The sequence below is a fragment of the Apteryx mantelli genome, chromosome 1 (assembly GCF_036417845.1).
Source record: "Apteryx mantelli isolate bAptMan1 chromosome 1, bAptMan1.hap1, whole genome shotgun sequence".
Classification (NCBI taxonomy): Eukaryota; Metazoa; Chordata; class Aves; order Apterygiformes; family Apterygidae; genus Apteryx; species Apteryx mantelli.
The window spans coordinates 31,053,703-31,073,020 of record NC_089978.1 but is presented as its reverse complement, the minus strand read 5'-3'; the positions used below and the strand labels follow the sequence as shown (position 1 = coordinate 31,073,020).

General features: G+C 43.4%; 1 protein-coding gene across 4 annotated transcripts; it reads right to left on the bottom strand.

Moving 5' to 3' along the window:
- Nucleotides 1–1,291: 1,291 nt before the first annotated feature.
- Nucleotides 1,292–16,185, bottom strand: SLC25A15 (solute carrier family 25 member 15). Of its 4 annotated transcripts, XM_013948426.2 has the most exons (8): nt 16,103–16,185; nt 15,890–15,952; nt 14,165–14,294; nt 9,963–10,221; nt 4,197–4,334; nt 3,686–3,855; nt 2,484–2,642; nt 1,292–1,559 (listed from the first exon to the last, which is right to left on the bottom strand). In XM_013948426.2, exons 3-8 carry the CDS (start codon nt 14,217–14,219, stop codon nt 1,435–1,437), a joined length of 906 nt encoding a protein of 301 aa, XP_013803880.1. In that variant the 5' UTR covers nt 14,220–14,294; nt 15,890–15,952; nt 16,103–16,185; the 3' UTR covers nt 1,292–1,434. The 4 variants fall into 4 exon arrangements, with proteins under 4 accessions (XP_013803880.1, XP_013803879.1, XP_067147688.1 ...); XM_013948425.2 differs by lacking the exon at nt 15,890–15,952; XM_067291587.1 differs by lacking the exon at nt 15,890–15,952 and having other exon boundaries at nt 16,099–16,158.
- Between the last annotated feature and the right edge of the window lie 3,133 nt (nt 16,186–19,318).

Here is a 19,318-nt window from a genome sequence, read left to right as displayed (position 1 = left end):
CTAATCTCTAGTGGGGAGAAACTCATTTCTTTAGAACTATTGTAGCTCAGATGATCTTGGTGGGCAAAGAGCTCTGCCAAGCACAGAGGGTGGGACCCCAAGTTAGCTGTTGTAAGCACACAGTCAATATCCTTCTGTACAGCTCCATGCATGATTTATGAATTGTGCTACTTTGAGTTCTACTTTGAAATCAGGTCTTTTTCCAGGATAAACAGCAGCCGCTTCATACAAGGTAAAGTCTGCTTCTATAACAAATATCCTACTTCAGAGTGAAAGTGGCATCTAGAAATAGGTGTTACTATATCATTATAGACAATGGCCTTAGGCTGCATATTTAATCAAGTAATGTGAACAAGCAGATATACCCTTCTGGCCTGAAGGTGATATGAGCTGTCCAGTCATATGAGCTTTTTCCACTCAGCTGAAGAGACACAGCAAGTGGCACATGTGGCAATACTCCAGCCTAAGAGACGATGAGGTCAGTCATCTTTAAGAACTCAGTGCTGCCTTTCTGTTCCTCTTCAACTTCCTGTCCTTCAAGTAGATGGACTTGTCCAAGTCAACAGGGCCCAACTATGAGTCAACACAAGGTTACAACTTCATGCTTTGAGCCAAGAGCTATTTCCAGCAGTCCCCCTTTCTACAAGTGTTTAACTCATTGATATTTAGTGGGCTCCAGCACTTCTTAGAAGAATCTAGAGAACTATAACACTTGTTACAAATGCTGCATGTATCCTTTAAAGCCAGTAACTTCAAGTTTTATCTCTAGCACAGGCATGTCTCAGCTTTAGGTCATGAGTATAAATGTATGTTTATGGGGGGGGGGGAAATGGACACTTCCTGCTTTTACAAGCCCATTCACTGGGACAGGGTATGCAAGTCATAAGCTGACTGCATTGGCCTTGGAAAGTCACAGAGCAGAAGGGAGCCACAGAGATGGACATGGGTCTAGCTGAGGGTTAGATACAAGTCATACTCAGCAAGGCTAAACAAGACTGCAGTTTTTTTTGAGTTGCAAATACTTTCCAGCAACAACTGGAAAACTTAACAACAGCATAGATTTTTAACACACTTTGTCTTAAATGAATCGCAGCCTATTACTGCATGTTATGTTAAATGCAACAGGTCAACATAATTAAGTCTTTTGACCACCATTCCAGATGGGAAAGACCTTTATGACATGCAGTGTACCTAGTGCAGTATCTGCAGGATGGAAATAGTTCTGCAAGTCCAACTCAACATATACACATCGTGTCTAAAAAATAAAAATAAAAAAAAATCATCACTTGAATTTAAAAGTGTTATAAATCTTATTTAAGGAACTGGAGCCGAGTTCCTTAAAATAAGGTCACCAATTTGGCTTTATTCAGACCCTGATGCAACCTACAGGTTTTTGTTCATTTTAAAAGGTTGTTCTTTATTTGCTAGAAGGTATCAGTAAGAAGCTATTTGGTTCATCATGAGCTTCCGGCTGTACTCGTAGGCAAGAAACAATGCCCCATTGGCCAGGAATGCACGGATCATTGTTGGCTTTAGTCCAGAATACAAGGCAAATACACCTGAAAATGAAATCAGACCTGGTTAGTAAAACTTGAGTGTTAAAATGCTGATCAGCATCAACCTCTGTGCTTTCATTTTTGAAGGGTAGTGAAGTAATGCTTCTGCTTAGTGGGACACACAGAGCTGAACTCACTGATGTAGCAGCTAGTTGTTTAGGATTTTAGAGCATTTCTGGATATTGATATAGATGGAATACCTAGAGTTATAACATGAGTTTAGCCATTTAACTTTAGGTGCGTATGTTAGAAGCTTGATCTCTGGCATAACAGGGTCATTCAATGGGCTACCTTGGTCAACCGAGGACATAATTCACAGCAGTCACACCAGAACTGGGAGAGGACAAAAAGGAAGGCAGGACTACTGTGGTGCTGCAAAGTCAGACTCCTGCTCTCATGATGAACATCTTCCCTAGTAACAGGGCCAGGATTCATATCTGCTGCCATTAGCATTCTTGTACCAACCTCTATAGTGTCTAGTCCAGGCCTTTTCCAGATATGAGACACTTAGGTGGATGCTCAGGGTTGCCAGTCTAGATCAGATTTATCAGATATCCCTCAGCCAGTCATGTATTAATTTCTAAGGGGAAAAAATGCTCTACTGAACTTAAACAGTTCCTCTTCATTTCATGTTTAGGGTTGGTCACAGGTAAATGGAGTTCATTCATTTATCTGCTTTTAATGCATACAGAATTTTTGCTAGCCTTAAGTGAATTGTCTCCTGAACTGAAAGCTACAGTAGAATGCAGTAGGTCTCATTTTCTAGTTGCCAGAATATAAGCAGCATCAATATTTCTCTTAGAATTACTTATTGTTTGTCTCTAACATGTTATCAATAGACTAGACTTCTTAACTAATTTTCAGTACTGAAGGGGATAAGTTTGAATCTGCGGCCCTACATATTCAGTTGATATTCAGCACACTCACCTTCATTTTTAACAATATTTGCAAATGTTCCCATAAAACCTGTCTGTCTTCCAGCCATTGAAAGAACCTGAATTCTGGATTTGACACAGTCCACAGGATACACAGCAATCCACAAGCAGCTGCCTCCAAAACCTCCACTTAGCAGCAAAGGAATGGGACCTAAGGTTAAGAAATAAGCTTTTATACACAACACAAAACATTTACCAACATAAATGGCACTGTATTTCTTCTACAGAAGTGTAAGAGAGAATGTAGAAGAACCTGCTTATGGCAGAAGAGCAGCTTCTGCCTCCCCCTGCCCCCCCGAACCTTTAAGTTAACTTTAAGCCACTAAGTTCCAACTCTAAACAGAAGCTCAAAGGTTGGAAGGAGTGCCTTTTAGCTTACAGGCTGTGCTAAGTGTAACTCAATTTAGTTAATACAGTCAAGACAGAATTTTAACTCCACTCCCCCTTTCAGTTGTAATCACTTTCCAAGGCTCATTGTGAAAAGCTTTAGAGTCATGTCACATAGTGACACTAATGACTTACAGAGATTTGTTTGGTACAGTGAAATTATTCCATGGTCAGTTATTTTTCATGATGCAACCTCATTTTGCATTTCAGATTGGATGTTTATAAATGTTTTGCAACAACAGAGACCAGAAAGCATGCAGTTGAAATATTAACTCCCAAGAAGACAAAGGGTTATTGTTAAATCTTTCAAGAGGAGACCAGCAATCTTTATTCTGGTATCTCCTGATTTATGAATGTTTAATTTTGGATCTTAGTGTTCTTTTACTATCATTATAATGACATTTAATTGTCAGACAAGTTGCAACTTCATATAAAGATAAGCATACATTTATACACTATTCAAGAGAATAAAGCTAAAGACTTCCAAATCACTCTAAAGATAAACAACTACTGAAATAAAGTAGTTCAGTGTTTAGTGTTACTGTAGTGTCAGGTATTTAAGTCATTTTTTAATATTACTGTTAGCTCAGTATGTTTACTCTCCATTTACAAAGGCCACATCAATAATTCTTTACCACATATACACCAAACGCACACCTCTATATCATGCATCTTCAGTTTTCTTAGCTTTACATGCATTTTACATCTGCTATATATCATCAGCATATCTGCAGGCAAGCTATGCCACCCTCCCTGTGTTGCCAATAACAGCATGCTAGAATCTACCTGGAATAAGGAGAACCATACCTAATTCATCTTTTGATCTCCCAGAGGCAAAGAACGTCCGGCTCAGTTCATACCCTCCAAAGAAGAAGAAATATCCTGGGACTTCCCGCAGCAAAGTGCTCGACAGGCCACGATAAAATCCAAGGGGACCATCCTTTTGAAGAACACCCTTCACTACTGACCAAACTGTACTGATAAAGAGGTTGATGCAGTTAGTGATTCTTGACAGCTTGATAAATAGAAGGTTACAGAACACTAAACAATTGCAGCTAGCATTAAGGGTTAGACCCACTATATAGACAACAGGACTCGCATAGAGTTAGAACAAGATCCTGCCTGGAGCCTTTCACTGGCACCCAGCTTTACTAGCGCCTGAAGGGAATCCAGGCCTGTGCTGTGACCTTCTCCATCACAGCTCTTTCTTGGTTAACAGCACAGTACAAATGTGACATTGCTGAGCCAATACAGAATTAAAACACACACACACAAAGAGCAACAGATTTCAGAGATACCTGGCAGGGTCTATACTTACTTGTGTCCTTGCCTTATCTTTCCTGACAACTGCATTTCATGCATGGTCTGCAGACGGCACTTCACCAGCTCTGTGGGGCAGAGGACAAGGGTGGCAAAGGCAGAGGCAAAGGAGCCTGCAGCAGCATTCTGCAGATCACTGCAAGAAAGAAACTGCAGAGGGTATTTGGGCACTGGCCTTCAAGTCATACTTGAGTCACTGCACCAGTAATCTGCTTCCTGAACCTGTACCCTATAAATATTATGAGGAAAGCTGAAGGACAGTCTTGAGGGGAAGGAGAGTCTTAAGGGGAAAGTGGAGTTGCTTGAACTACAGAGGTGGAAAAACTAGCTAATTTCATCTTCATATACAGCTCAGATAGATCCTTTCCTTTGACACCTAGGGAGATACACAGAACCACAGAATGGCTGAGGTTGGAAGGGACCTCTGGAGATCATCTAGTCCAACCTCCCTGCTCAAGCAGGGTCACCTAGAGGACATTGTACAGGATCGTGTCCAGGTGGGTCCTGAATATCTCCAGAGAAGGAGACTCCACAACCCCTCTGGGCAACCTGTTTCAGTGCTCTGTCACCCTCACAGTGAAATTTTTTTCTTGTGTTCAGATGGAACTGTCTGTGTTTCAGTTTGTGCCTGTTGCCTCGCGTCCTGTCGCTGGGCACCACTGAAAAGAGTCTGGCTCCATCCTCTTGACACCCTCCCTTCAGGTATTTGTATACACTGATAAGATCTCTCAGCCTTCTCTTCTCCAGGCTAAACAGGCCCAGCTCTCTCAGCCTTTCCTCATAAGAGAGATGCTCCAGTCCCCTAATCATCTTTGTGGCCCTTCGCTGGACTTGTTCCAGTAGTGCCACATCCCTCTTGTACTGGGGAGCCCAGAACTGGACGCAGTACTCCAGATGTGGCCTCACCAGGGCTGAGTAGAAGGGGAGGATCACCTCCCTTGACCTGCTGGCAACACTCTTCCTGATGCACCCCAGGATACCATTGGCCTTCTTGGCCACAAGGGCACATTGCTGGCTCATGCTTAACTTGGTGTCCACCAGCACTCCCAGGTCCTTCTCAGCAGAGCTGCTTTCCAGCAGGTCAACCCCCAACCTGTACTGGTGCATGGGGTTATTCCTCCCCAGGTGCAGGACCCTGCACTTGCCTTTGTTGAACTTCATGAGGTTCCTCTCTGCCCACCTCTCCAGCCTGTCCAGGTCCCTCTGAATGGCAGCACAGCCCTCTGGGGTATCAGCCACTACTCCCAGTTTTGCATCGTCAGAAAGCTTGCTGAGGGTGCACTCTGTCCCTTCATCCAGGTCATTGATGAAGAAGTTGAACAAGACTGGACCCAGTACTGACCCCTGGGGGACACCGCTAGCTACAGGCCTCCAACTAGACTGTGCCACTGATCACAACCCTCTGAGCTCTGCCATTCAGCCAGTTCTCAATCCACCTCACTGTCCACTCATCTAACCCACACTTCCTGAGCTTGTCTGTGAGGATGTTATGGGAGACAGTGTCGAAAGCCTTGCTGAAGTCAACATCCACTGCTCTCCCCTCATCTACCCAGCCAGTCATTCCATCATAGGAGGCTATCAGATTGGTTAAGCATTAACTAAACATTGCAACCTTTACCCTTTTTACTATATTTTAGTGATTGCAGCAGAATAAACACAATCAAATCTTTCCCTTCTTGGATTTTATAAGAATCTCCTTAGACCTTGGTTTTACTGGGCAACTTTTGGGGACTAATCACTTCCCTAAGGAGAATATGGGCAAGAATTGCCTTATACAGATGTTAGTGTTCTCAGATCCACTGTACTAGTATTAATATAGATTTTCAAGTGGAAGATGCTACAAGTCTGAAATCAAGGCATGCTGGACTGTTATAATCTTTGCTGTAGATGAGCTAGCATGAAGGCAACTGTATGACACAGATAATGCAGCTAAGCACAGAACATACTACTGAACAGGACAACACTGTAACCTGCATTATCTCACAGTATTACAAAACCGGGACTTACTTTGGGGTAATTGATTTTACAAATATTGCAAAGACTGGACTGATAAAACTGCCAGGACTCGAAGGCTGGTACTCTAAGACTGTACTGCTTATGATATGCTTAAAACCTGCTGCTACAGACCTTGGTGTCTCAGACAGGAGCTGCATGACAGCAGAGCATAAAAGTGGAGCTTCTCCCTCCTTTCAGGGCCTGGATTGCCAGTACAGCAGAGACTGACCAAGCTGCTGCACAGAACCTCTTTCCATGCAAAGGAGACGCTGGCCCTGTGCCCAGCAGTTCTGAACACCTACAGTATCAGGGAGGGATTAAAGCTACAACTTTTCATCTCACAGAAGCATCATGAAACTGAAGTTAATGCTTGTGAAATGTTCAGGTATGGCAGTGACAAGAACTGTCAAGGAAGAAATCAGTAATTGTCTGCAAAGCAGCAACTCAATAGTATACAGTAGATAAGAAATTACAACACTGATTTCACGACCCTTCTGTAGCACACCGCTTGGTGCAATAGGGGTCTGAGACGGGGCCTGCTAAAGCTCAAGACAGAGCAAGGCAGAGTTAAAAATACAGTACGTGACTGTTTCTTGCAGTCATTAAGCTATGGGCTAGAGCAAGGCAATAAGGTTACGCTGGAAGAGGTGCCCTCTAATTACACACTAAAGAGTACATAGAATCCTTTCTCTTTCGGGGGGGGGGGGAAATAGAGGCTATCAGACATGAAAAGGATACTGACAAACATACATAAAGGACTAAGACATAATTCCGATCTTTCCTACTTTGCCTGTCTTGATGTTTTTAATTCCACACTCAACAGTTCAACTAGATTTGCCATCTAGGTGTTGGTCTTTAATGTAGTGAACTTCACTGCAGAAGTGATAAGCCTTGTATCCTGTGTAAGTTCCCTCTCAACGTAGAATGTCTAATTCAGTATTTTTCCTCAGTGGAAAAGTCTTGACCATCACAGCACAGGAGCAAAAATGTCTTTTATAGAAACAGAAGCATAAGAGTAGAACATTTATCTTGTTTTTCAAAGCAAATAATCTGTTGAAGCAGATTAGTCACGTACTGAGAAAGTCGGACTGAGGTGAACATGGATAATAATTGCCTCAGTTTAGACTTTAGCATGAAAACCAATTAAGTTTGGTTGAATTAAATAGACATTTAAAGAGTAATAAAATTTAGCACTTCTCTTCCCATCTGTCTTTTTTGTCTCACATCTCAATGACATGCATTCCTTTAACTGGAAAAAGTGCTGTTTTGTAATTGTCCTTGTAACTTTTTTTCAGGGTTCACACACTAATCAAGGGAGGCTAGACAAGTTTATTTCCAAGCCATTTAAACATATTACTGAAAATGTAGCTTAAAGCAAAAGCAAGCTATTGTAGCTGATTCTGAGAAATCTCAAAGACTATAAAATAGTGTGCATGGGGGAAAGCTATTGCTTAAATATGGGTAAGAGAGAAATGGTCATGTTCACCTCAGTTTGTGACTTTACCTATTTTCTTCTTCAGGCTAAGACAGCAGGACAGTTTCTGAACAGCAGGCACAGTGAAGGCTGTAGCTCCCTGCTTGTTGCACCTGAGGGATGGCCACTGCTCAGGGGTTTTCCCCCCTCCCCTGCAGCACATTACAAAGCCTTCCTGACTCTTCCAGAACAAGACCAGGTGGTGATGCAGACCATGTGTATTCAGGGCACTGCTCTAGGCTGTGTAAATACAACTCTCTCATAGACGCACCTCAGAGATGACCCCCGTGATGGTCCAGATGAAGAGCGTAGGGCTGAGGGAGAAATCTTTCTAGTAAAACTAAATCCTTTAGTGTTTTGCCCCAATAGAGTCCTGCTCAGCGCTGCAGTCTCACTATTTACTCTGACCAACAATGTATTAGACAGCCAGCCTGGATTTGAGAAGTACTGGTATCTGATCAAGGAAAGCAGGGCAAGATGTCAGGGGCACTTGCTATTGCTATATATTGAATTTACATTCCCATTCTGTATCCTGCTCTGAAGACGTGCAATACATTGATGCACGCTATTTGGAAGCTTCCTGGACTAGCCCACAAGAGATAATTAAGAAAAGCATGCTGTCAGTAGGCCTACCTCCTACATTTTAGTGGGAGAAAAAAATGCTGGGTCTGCAAGTTAAGTCAGCTGAAAATTCCTGATCTACGATAGTAATAAAAAAGGTGGTAACAATTTTGTCTCAACTGAGAGAAAATAATGATGAAAGAAAATGCAAATAGAAAGCAGTTAATATAACTTGCTTCTTCATCACCTCATATTGCCTCAAACCAAGCCTCAGTCTAGAACACAGCACATCTTAACACCTGGCAGAAGGTGTGTAATGTCACTTTTGGATACCTGTCTTACACTTCTGTAGCTGTTTGTGTTACATCAGAGATGCAGAATGCAGAATCACAGCTCCTCAGCCGCTTCCATTTGGAGATGGAAGTGACCAAAGCCAGAACAAAGCTACTAATAAAAAGCTGGATGTGGTTCTGCCTTGCATTACTCTCAGAACAAAGGATAGTTAGCATAGTATCACACAAGTTTTACATACCATGGGGCAGTGTATGGATGAAAAAGGCGTAGTTACTCTCACCACTGCACAGAAAACATACCTTAAGAAATGCCTAACAGTAAGGCACACAAACTGCTGGACCACTTGACAGCTGTAAAGTGACACACCTGGAGAAAAGCCATCCTTGTTAGAAAGAGATTGTGATCATTATGCCACTCTATAAATCCATGGCTTGTTCACTTCTGGAATACTCTGCACAGTCCTGGTCTCATGAGCTCAAAACCCAGGTGTGTTAGAGTGATGAGAGTTTTGGAGAAAGGCAGCTAGGACGACCAGAGGAGCGAGCAGCCACTGGGTGCTGAGTGACCGGGTGGGCTGGGACCCTTCTGCCTAGGAAAAGGCTTGGATGGGGAAGGGAGCACAGAGCAATTGATAGATGTCTGCAAAATCCTGAGTGGCAGAGACAGCAGCTAAAGACTGACAGTTCACTGTCTCTGCCAGGTACAGAATTAATTGGTTATCACCAGCAGAACTCTTTGCCAAAGGGTATAGTAGATGCAAGGAATTTATAAGAATTCAAAGGGTGACTGGACAAGTGCTTCAAAACAGATCCACTAAAGTCACTGACTAAACAAATCACACCATGATTAATGAATCCTCTGAACTAAGAATAACAGGCTGGCAGGGGACTCGGAGGAAATATCAGATGGATTCTCTCTTCTTTCTCATCCCTGGGCATCCCCACTTATTGCCAGTGCTGTAGACACACACTGGGCTAAATGGAATTTCAGTCCAATCACCATGGTCATTATGTTCAAGCCTTTACAACCAAAATAAATAAAGAACTCACAAGACAAAATTAGAAAAAAGTCCTCTCCCTTCAGTACGTCTCCCAGTGAGAGGAGCCATTACCTACCCTGAAAAGTCAGAACATAGAGGTAGAGGGAATGCCAACTTTACAGGTGTTGCAATGCTCAGTCCCTTTGGTGAAGTATTTTGGGTCTTATATATTCCAGCTAAGTTGTGGATACCCGAACCAGCCAGCTGCAGTGACAAGCAGACTGCTCTGTTGTAGTTAGATGCCATACCCTAGCGCAAAAATCAATATTCCAAAACACACTACACAGCATATTGGCAGGGAGAGGCCTGGGGCATCTCAGATGCATCACAACAATATTTGCAAATAGCAGTTGCATGATTTTTTTTTTTTTTTAAATACAAAACAGATTTTTGTTACTAACCTGAGCTTTGTTTTCCTGTCTACTCCAACAATTTTCCTCACAATTTGCTGGCAAAATCCATAGCACATGAACAGAACAGAGTTCTCTGCAATGTTGGCTACAAGTGCTGGTGTGGTCCCTTTGTAGAAGCCTCGAAACCCCACTTGTTTATAGGTCTTCACGAAGCAGTCAACAATTCCTTTATACATGTCAGGGAACGTCTGCATCTTCACCTTTGCTGTGTCAAAGGGCTGGCCAGTCATCACACACGCAGTCCCACCTAAGCAAGCAGTGGAAGTTAAGAGGGTGACTGAAGGTTATCACAAGTGAAGGGCCTAGATACATAAAGCACTATTATTTAAGTCATGCAGTAAGCAAAGATGGATGAATTCTCTGACGGAAGAGACAACTGCACTGATTTTAGTGCAGTGACATCTAATACGTCAGTGGCAAATTTAGTTCCCCAGAGGAAAAAAATTATGCATAAAAGCAGTAATAGCTTGATTCTTATAAAACATTTCTTTACCTTAATTAGAATTTCAATTAATCAGTTTACTTATATAAATAGGTACTTAATAAAAGGTATTGTCCTACAATTGAGTCACCTGTGATTATAAACTAAGCAGTGTTTTGCCTTGCTCATTAATGTAGTGGTTCAGAAGTCTGATTTTATGTGCCAACAACAATAAAACTGCAAGATGTGTAACCATGTGATATAAAGATTCCTCTAAAGATTACTCCAAGACAGGAACACTGTTGAGAGAATGTTAAAACTAATGATGCATTATAAACTGATAACCAAAGATAAATCCTTCATTTCAAAACTCCAGATGATTCTTATTTACATTTATTCCCACATACTGTAAGAGACTGTCCAGGAGAGGTTAAAAAAGGGCAAGAGGGCAACATTTCTCAACATGTTATCTTAACCGAACAGAATTGCAAGGTCAATACCCTAGAAACTTGTCAGATAATTTTCCATCAATGTCTTCAATAACCACTTTACCCACACTGTAGTATTTTTCCATGAGATCCAAGTTAATCCAATAGTCTGCAGAAAAGGCTGAAGATTATACACACTAGAATTTCTTACTGAAATTGTATTATGACAGCAACATTTTGGGAACTGTGTCTAACAGCAAGCAGAGGATGTCTTGTATGGATTTCATAGTTTTGATGTTTTAAAAAGAAAGAAAAACTATCCTGAAACAGAAGTTGATCTTTTACCAAAGCGCAGTTGGCACACATATACCTTAAAGAGGGCATGTTAACAAGGTGCTGTTTTTCAGCTATGAAACTGAAATAATTATCTGTAAATCCAGATAATATAAAAAGACTTAAGTAAAAACAAGACTGCAAGTGTGAACCCAATTAATTAAGTCTAGTTATTCTTCCTCTAAGGGAGAAGAAAAGTAAGCAAGCTCTGGTTTAACTGGGGTGATTCTCAGATTTTTACTCTTTGCAAATATGTCTGTGTTGCATCATTGTTGCTTCTCTGCAAAGAGGTACTTTGGGCCTTTAGGAGGAACTCAAGATCCCATCACCCATAATACCTGATTCTCAACTAGGTAAAGTCATTAAAAGTTCCAGAGCAAACCCTGCAAGTGTTACCTGAAGAGCTTCTTGCTCTGGAGAGATAACCAATGAGAGAAATAGCTGGCTTGCACTAGTAACAGCAATGTAAGCCTCTCATGAAAAGCAGAGCAGGAGCTCTAAAAAGGCTCAGCCAATGCTACTTGCAGGGAGCTCAGGTAGATATGAGTCTACAGTTCAAATACTGGGCTCCTGCAGGAAGATGGACCTAAAACAGCCACATGCAGTAAAACAACAGCCATTGGAAGAAGCCAAGGAGAAGAACCAGGAAAGCCAGAAATGCCCTTGGGAATCCAAAGCTGGAAAATTGGGATTTGACTGTGAATGGCTGTTCCAAAGAGAAAGACCTCTCCTTATAGTATCTCTGGAGGTGGCATAAGAAGCCTAGCAAAGAACAGCAAACAGTTCTGTAAGCTTCAAGGTAAAGACTGAGAGTCCTGGTTAACATCTCATAAATATCATAGAAAATAGAAAATCTTCCAACCAGCAGTACAGACTGTAAATGCCCCCCCCACACACCCTGCTCATTAAACAGAATTTAAAGTTTAGATGAAGACAGTCTCTCATAATAAAAGGGGAACAGTGGGGAAAAGAGTCCTACTTAATGAAGGAGAAGTGATTAGAGGTTGCTCAGATCCTGTGCCAAGAACTATGACTCACAGGCAGTTAAGCAACTTGTTTTCTCTTGTTCAGAATTTATTTGCCTCCAAAAGAAAGGGTTCTAACTAATACAGCATTACTTACCAGTTAGTAAAGACTATCTAGCAAGGGAGGTTATGCATTTGGTTGTTAAATAGCCAAATGCTGTTTGGCTTGTTAAATACTGTTTCTAAAGGGAGCAGAGACCTGTAACTACCAATGAATGTAAGCAGTACAGAGCCAGTTTGTGGAAAGAGTATGGAAAATAAAAAAAATACTAGAGGAACAGCAAAACCTTCTATTACAACAGGGGTAGCAAAGCAAAGAACAAGAACAATGATTTAGGAATACTCAAGTCATATTGAAAAAGATCTGAATTCCTTCATCCTATCTGAAGAACGAACTATGCCAGAGGAGAAAACAGCATAATTTATGATCCCTCTAATCTCTACTGCCAAAAAAGAGGCAAACTTCAAAAAGTATGTTGGTTGCATGAATGTGTGCATGGAAAAGCACCACTGAGCAATGACTTTCTAAGCTAAGCCTTGTTTCTAGTCCTCGTAGCAGCCAAGATGAGCCACTTCAGGCTTCAATTCAGAACGACAGCTTGGGAGTCAGGGTACTCCACTGCCCTGGATGTTAACAGCAGCCTTCCTGAGCCGAAGTACTGGAAAGGAAAGCAATCACTCCTTGCGTTTAAGCACCTGGGAACACCAGCAAAACTGTCAAGAACTGCACAGATATTAAGCTGCTACTTTGAAAATAGAGCAGATATAACAGGTAGTGTTCACCCAAAGGACAAAAAAAGGGAAGAACAGAGATGGATTTTTCTAAGGCAATGAAGGAATAATAGCAGAAACACTTCCCATGCAGGGAAGCAAGGTGTTGTCCAGTCAATGAACACAAAGCAAGTATTCATTAGGCAAAACATAGTGGAAGACCAAATGCTTTACGAGGGTGCTACACTGGATTAATACAAGCTGTCACCCCTTGTTTCCTTACTGTACAAAGGTAACTCCATTCTGACAACTGACCTCCAATAACTACCCTTATATTGAATGCACTTAACACCATTAATATGGTCATATCCATGGCAGTAACGTCATAAAAAAAGACTGACTGTAATAGCTATTGTATGAGCAAGAAAAAAACCAAAACATTAAACTGATTACAACACCACATTAGATAAATCTTTCCTTCCACCTTTTCTGTATAAGACATCATCACATTAACCATTCCAGCCCAACGTTTCATCTGTTCTGGACATCGTGTAAGCTTCTTCAGGAAACTAGCTTCTCTTTGTGGCTAAGACTGTCCTCATGACAAAAGCTTTGCCAGTACTGCTACAACTGTATTTCCCCCTCCCTCCCCAAAAAATGAAACTTCTAATATCAAAAAAGATCCCTTTCTCCAGTAGAGTTAACAACCAATTCATCCTGCAACCAGACACTACCAATACAGTAATGTCAGTGAGACAGTGCAACTTTTTCCACACTTGGACCAGTTAGGACAACTACAATAAAACTTTATCGCACAGACCATGCCTAAGTAGAAGCTAGTTAAGTGAATTAATGAACACCAATTGAACTGTTAAATTTCTCAGCTTTTAAAGATTTACATTTGAATATTTTCTGAGCCAACAGCCCTTCTGATGGCCTCTTGCCTGTTTCAATTAGAGGGAGTCCCTGCAACAGAAGCGTTATCTCAGTCACTCATTCACTGAATGAGTTTATTGCAAAGCTCTACTTGTGACTGATATCCCAAGACTCACGTAAGCATGAAAACCTAACACTGACACTTAAATCTACTTCTGGAAAATTATTAGTCTAAAATAAAAGGTTACACATTTCCTTTTTGGCAAGGGTCTCACTAAGGAGGCATGATAGTGTGTTTACAACACTGGCTGAAGTCAGCTGCCTCACCTCCATATCCTTCTTAAAAATGGAGATGATTGCAGAAGTTTTGGGCAATTAAGTTCTCTCTACCATTACCTGCAGCTCCTGCTGTGAGGTCAACAGCAGCCTGAATAGCAGAGTTCATCCTCATGCTTCACACTTGTTTATCTGTTACTACAGAGTGAAAAGTCCCCAGTTTCCTTGCAGGTGTTGAGATATTTGAACCCTGAGGGAAGAGAAAGATGAAATTTATACATTATTTACAACAATACCTCTGACAGGCAGAACATCACATAGATGCTTTCACTTCCATTCAACTTGTTTTAAAGCATTTAATGACAGAAAATACTTGTCCCAGAGACTAACCTGAGATGTAGCATACCTACATTTTGTCCCCTGACTGCTACAGACTACCTTTGCCACATTAGGCAAATCCTGCGGGATATCACACTGCCTAGCTTCAGACTATTTGGGATCTCTGGCTTCCCATATCCCTGGATCTCTCAAATGAAAGCAAAGAGCACCTCTAGGGAACAGTGTGGAACATCACCTTTCTACTGATTATAGGAGCGTGGTCTCTATCATGTGTCTAAGGCTAGCTGGTAAAAATATTTCCCCCTCTGTGGCAGCTCCCCACCTTTTTAGGAAAACAGAGTTTTACTCTCCTCACGGTGAGCTACAGCTAAGAGAGTTATATTGATGATCACACAGGATACAGGCACTTTAGGTATTCCTATGCAGCTCTCAGAAAATATGAGTAGAAAAGGAATAGATATGAACATCTAGCACTGTGTCTGGATGTCATGTTCACACTGCAAGACCACCACAGAACAGCATATTACTGAGTAAAATAAGAATCACACTTCATCTCTCAGGAAGGCAGGGGAAAGTAAACATACAACACTGTCAAATAAAACATTCAAATGAGTTCAGTTTTCAACCTTGCAGCAAGGCAATTTCTTGGGCAAGCGGGTTAAAACAAGCTAGTTTATTTAGAGTAAGACCACTGAGTCAAAGAGCTCCAGCTGTTTTGGAACCGTGTCTCTGAGCTGGATACTTGGCTGGCGGTGCTGTCAAACAAGCTGCATGTGTCCTAAAAACCAAACAAAATCCTCACATGAACCAGCCCCTCATTAACTATTCAGCTTGTCCTTAGGCAGAGCAAATCAGTAAAAGGAATGTTCTTCATTCTTCTACCTACTGCAGTGCTGCTTTTGAAGCCTGCTGTCTCCCAAAACATGCTTTGGAGTAAGATGAAAACTTAGCATATCTTCCAGTAGGTCATGCTGAAATAACATAGAAATTCCCTGCCTAGGTTGCATGAACCACATCCTTTTGAGAACATTTATACTACAGACAAACATTTCCTTACAAGCAAGGCTTTAAGAACAGCTGTTTCTAAACAGGCTTATTATTCTTGAAGCTTAAAAACAAAAACAAGCCATAAGTTCTCAGTTACTTCAAGTGTCAGATCTGCTTAAGACGATTGAGTGGCATGAATGTAAATGTAATGGGTTAAAAAAAATCACTACTCATAATAAAAGACATTAATACATGCTGTTTCTGAACTGTGGTTAAAATTTGAACCGGGTCACTACTGACAGTGCAGTAAGCTGGAAGTTATTTCAAAGCAGAGGCTCCAAGACTAAGCTACCCTTGGCTATCCTATACATCTCATTCGTGTTCACCCAGCACTCAGGAATTCTTCCTCTCGTTTAGAGGAAGAGCAGAAGGACAGATCAGGGAGCCAGCCTCCGGATGAGAGCACCGCTGCCTGCCTTCGGCAACACGTGCGCTGCTTGCATCATGCCGAATGCTCACCCGCTCGTGCCAGTCCCCAAAGGGAGCACATGCCAGGTCTCCTCACAGACACTCGCTGAAAGCCTGGCAGCAAACGGAAAAACAAAGATGCTGGTACAAATACGAAAGCTTTAAGAGCCAAGTAAGTTTAGTCTCCCAATCCATGGGTATGCTGCCACTTTCAGAAGATGTGAGACGTGGTCAAAACTGCACCAATATTATATACTTACATACCTTCCTTCCTATTTCCCCTGTTTGCAGTAACACTAATGGCTTTAAGAATTGCTTGTAGCTACAGCAAGGCAACAACTGCTCTGTTATTTCCAGAGCGGATCCAAGCCCCGGATCACAGGAATCGCAAAGACGACGGCGAGCCCCACAGCTCTGCAGGCTCCTTCACCCGCAGCCCGGACGCGCTCGCCGGGCGCCACGTGAAGAAAAGCGGGGTAAAGGCGAGGGCAGCGCTGCGCCGGTGGAGGGCTGCTGCGGGCAGGACGGCGAGCGGCTTCCTCAAGGTCACCGGGGCCGCCGGGCCCCGCGCCGGTCCCCGAGGTGCCACGCGCGCCTCGCTCGTGGGGCCGGCGGAGTTGGCGTGAGCACGGAGCGGGGCGGCCGGCCAGGGAGCGCGGGCTGCGACCAGGGCAGCGCGCCTGTCCTGAAGTACCTGGTCAGTCAGGAAAAGAAAGAAAAAAGAGACATAAAGAGCAGGTACGAGGCCGCGGAAGAAGTTGAGGCAGGCCGCGTGGCGAGGGCGGCTTGCTCCTCCCGCCGCCGGTAGCAGGAGGAGGAGGGAGAGGGCACACGGGGAAATGGCCGAGCGCAGCGCCCCGCGGTCGCTCCGCCGGCCGCCCCGGGCCCGCCGCGGCCGGGGGGAGGAGGCCCCAACCCGGCCCCGGCCCCCCTGCCGCGCCGCGCCGCGCCGCTCGGGCTGCGGGGCGCCGGCCGCCCCCGCCATCACGCGGCCACCACTCACCGCAGCGCGCCGCCGCCGCCGCATGTCCCCGCCGCCGCCGCCCCTGCCCCTATAAGGCGGCCGGGGGAGGCGCCGCGGCCCGGGGGAAGCGGCGGCCCGGGCTGCCGGCCGGCGAGGCGGTGGGCGGGCCGGGCCGCGCCGGGAGGCGGCGGCGGCGGGGGGCGCGGGGGCTGCGGCTGCGCCGCGGGCCCGGGCGGCGGGTGAAGCAGCCCGAGGCCGCGGCTGTCTGGGTCAAGTGGCACGTAATCCTCCCGCGGCCTCTTTTTCTTTTCCCCCCAAACTCCGGTTGGTAGGTTTTATTTACTGAGCGCGATTTAACTGAGTTCATGAATTACAATGAAAATATATTTTTTTCCTTTGTTTTTTAATGGAAACGTTTACTTAGGAATTACATACCTTACGCTAACAGCAGCGCGTGCTTACAGGGGGCTCTCAACAGCCCTGCGATGTCCGAGACGGGCTCCCATCCAGCAGCGAGAACGGGCACAGAGCGTTTTTTGCAGTATTTGGCACATTCAAGCAATACAGAATAAGAGAAATTAACTTGTGGCCATTTTTTTGTACTGTATGCCTGAATAACGCTTCCCTCAAACACTAACTTTTCCTGCCTTCCTAAAATAACAACAAAAAAATCCTTTTGAATTTCATGTATCTCTCAGAGGACTATGTACTACTTTGGAGCTCTCTTATGTCTCAGGAATAAAGATACAGCAGTCTAAAGCTTTATACCTGATGATGAAAAGGTGTATCTGCTGTCTGCGGTATTGACTAAAAGGAAAGGGGGATCCTTGTGCCTTTCCATTGGGTTAAATAGACAAGTTATTGTGGAGATACAAGGTAAGAGGTGTTCCTGCTCTGAAGTCTGCCAAAAACACTAGCTTTACTTGTACCTAAAACCCACTGACCCTTCGCACATGATATGGGACATGGACGGACATAAGCAATTTACTGCAGTTTAGCAAGTGACTTCTGATCAGCTGAATCAATGCAAATAATTTTGTGCTGCTAGCTTTGGGGGAATATGAAGAGAGGTAATATCACTTCACTTGGCTGAAAATGTGCGAAGCTCCATACATCTATTTTTTTCTTTTGATTAGGGGTTAATTGAAACACTTCCAGACCCTTCAGAAGCAACCCACAGTTGAAATCACTATAGGACACTGTGCAACCTGTAGAAAAGTAAATTAGCAGTAGCTACAACATGTATCAATGATCAGTGATACTCATATTCTGCAAGAACACGTAGTGTTTCGGGGAAGTGTCAGATGCCTGCAATCCCTGCTGAGCTGCACACGTGCTTAAGTGTATCACGACACATGCACCTACCTATTTTAGCTTAGATTTGTGGTGTTTTCCCCCAGGTAAAACTGACTGCTCCTACTTGCAAAGCGCAAACCAAGGAAAAAGCATTATGAATTCCAGAAAGTAAAATACACATTTTTCCCCATCAGTTTTAACAATAAGTTGTAGGCCTCAGATGCACGTGATTTTTCTGTACGTGATTATTTTCTTGACAACATTCCTTTTAAATGATTTGAGGCTATTCTTCAAAATACAGCAATTGTTAATGAAGAGCAGACTAGATTATAAACAGTTCTATAAGGAATAAGTCAATTTATAAATTATTTTATTGCTTTAATTTAGAAATACACTGCTGAGTCTGAGACAACCTTTAGTGCCAGTGAGCTAATTGTACATCTGAAATGATCAGAAATATTTAAGAGATTACTGTTTAGTCACAAAGTATTTTGAATTGTGTATTGACTTCTTTTTTTAGTAAGACTGCAGTGCTGGTGGAAGATCTAATTGGTGAAAAATATCTAACCCCTGATGCTTGTGACTAATACATAATTAAACTGCACATTGCCTGCAGTTGCCATTGGTCAGAGAGAACATGATGCCTTGAGTGTTTAAGGATATTTGTCCAGAATCAAACTGTTGGTGCAGACCAGCAGGCCTGACCTGCTGTTGCTTGGACTCTGTACAAAAGATGCGCAAAGTGACCAGTAACTAGTACAAAATACTCGAAATGTAGCCTGGGAGGTGTTACAGGGGTGAAATGCAATACTACTATGAGCATGTTGCCACCATGTGGCTATTTGTGTTACCTACATCTGTTTCTGCAAAGCCAAATGGCATTTTTGCCGCTTTGCACAGTGCTGGCAGAGGTAACTTGCAGGGACCTGGTAGGAAATCTGCTTGGAGCTTAACCTCAGCTGCCCTCACCGGAGTTAGGCTGGACAGAAATGCGATAGGTGTGCAGAGAGCTTGGCTTCGAGGTGCCTCGCAGTAGCATGGAGGTGTTTTCTGCCACGGAAGAGGTCTGGCTGTGAGGACTGCCTGGGGTACAGATATTTGGCTTTGGGATGTGGTGGCCCATTGTGTGACTGGAGGGGCACCATCCCGCCTTGAGCAGAGCATTTCAGCACAGGAGGGATGGGTAACTTCTGGGACCCGAAAAGCTGGGAGGGGGATGC

Coding starts and splice junctions, on each gene's coding strand:
- SLC25A15 (XM_013948426.2), bottom strand. CDS start 14,219: ATGAGGATGAACTCTGCTATTCAGGCTGCTGTTGACCTCACAGCAGGA. Junction 10,222..14,164: donor CCTCACAGCAGGAGCTGCAG/GTAATGGTAGAG, acceptor CTGCTTGCTTAG/GTGGGACTGCGTGTGTGATG. Junction 2,643..3,685: donor GAGATCAAAAGATGAATTAG/GTATGGTTCTCC, acceptor TCTTAACCTTAG/GTCCCATTCCTTTGCTGCTA.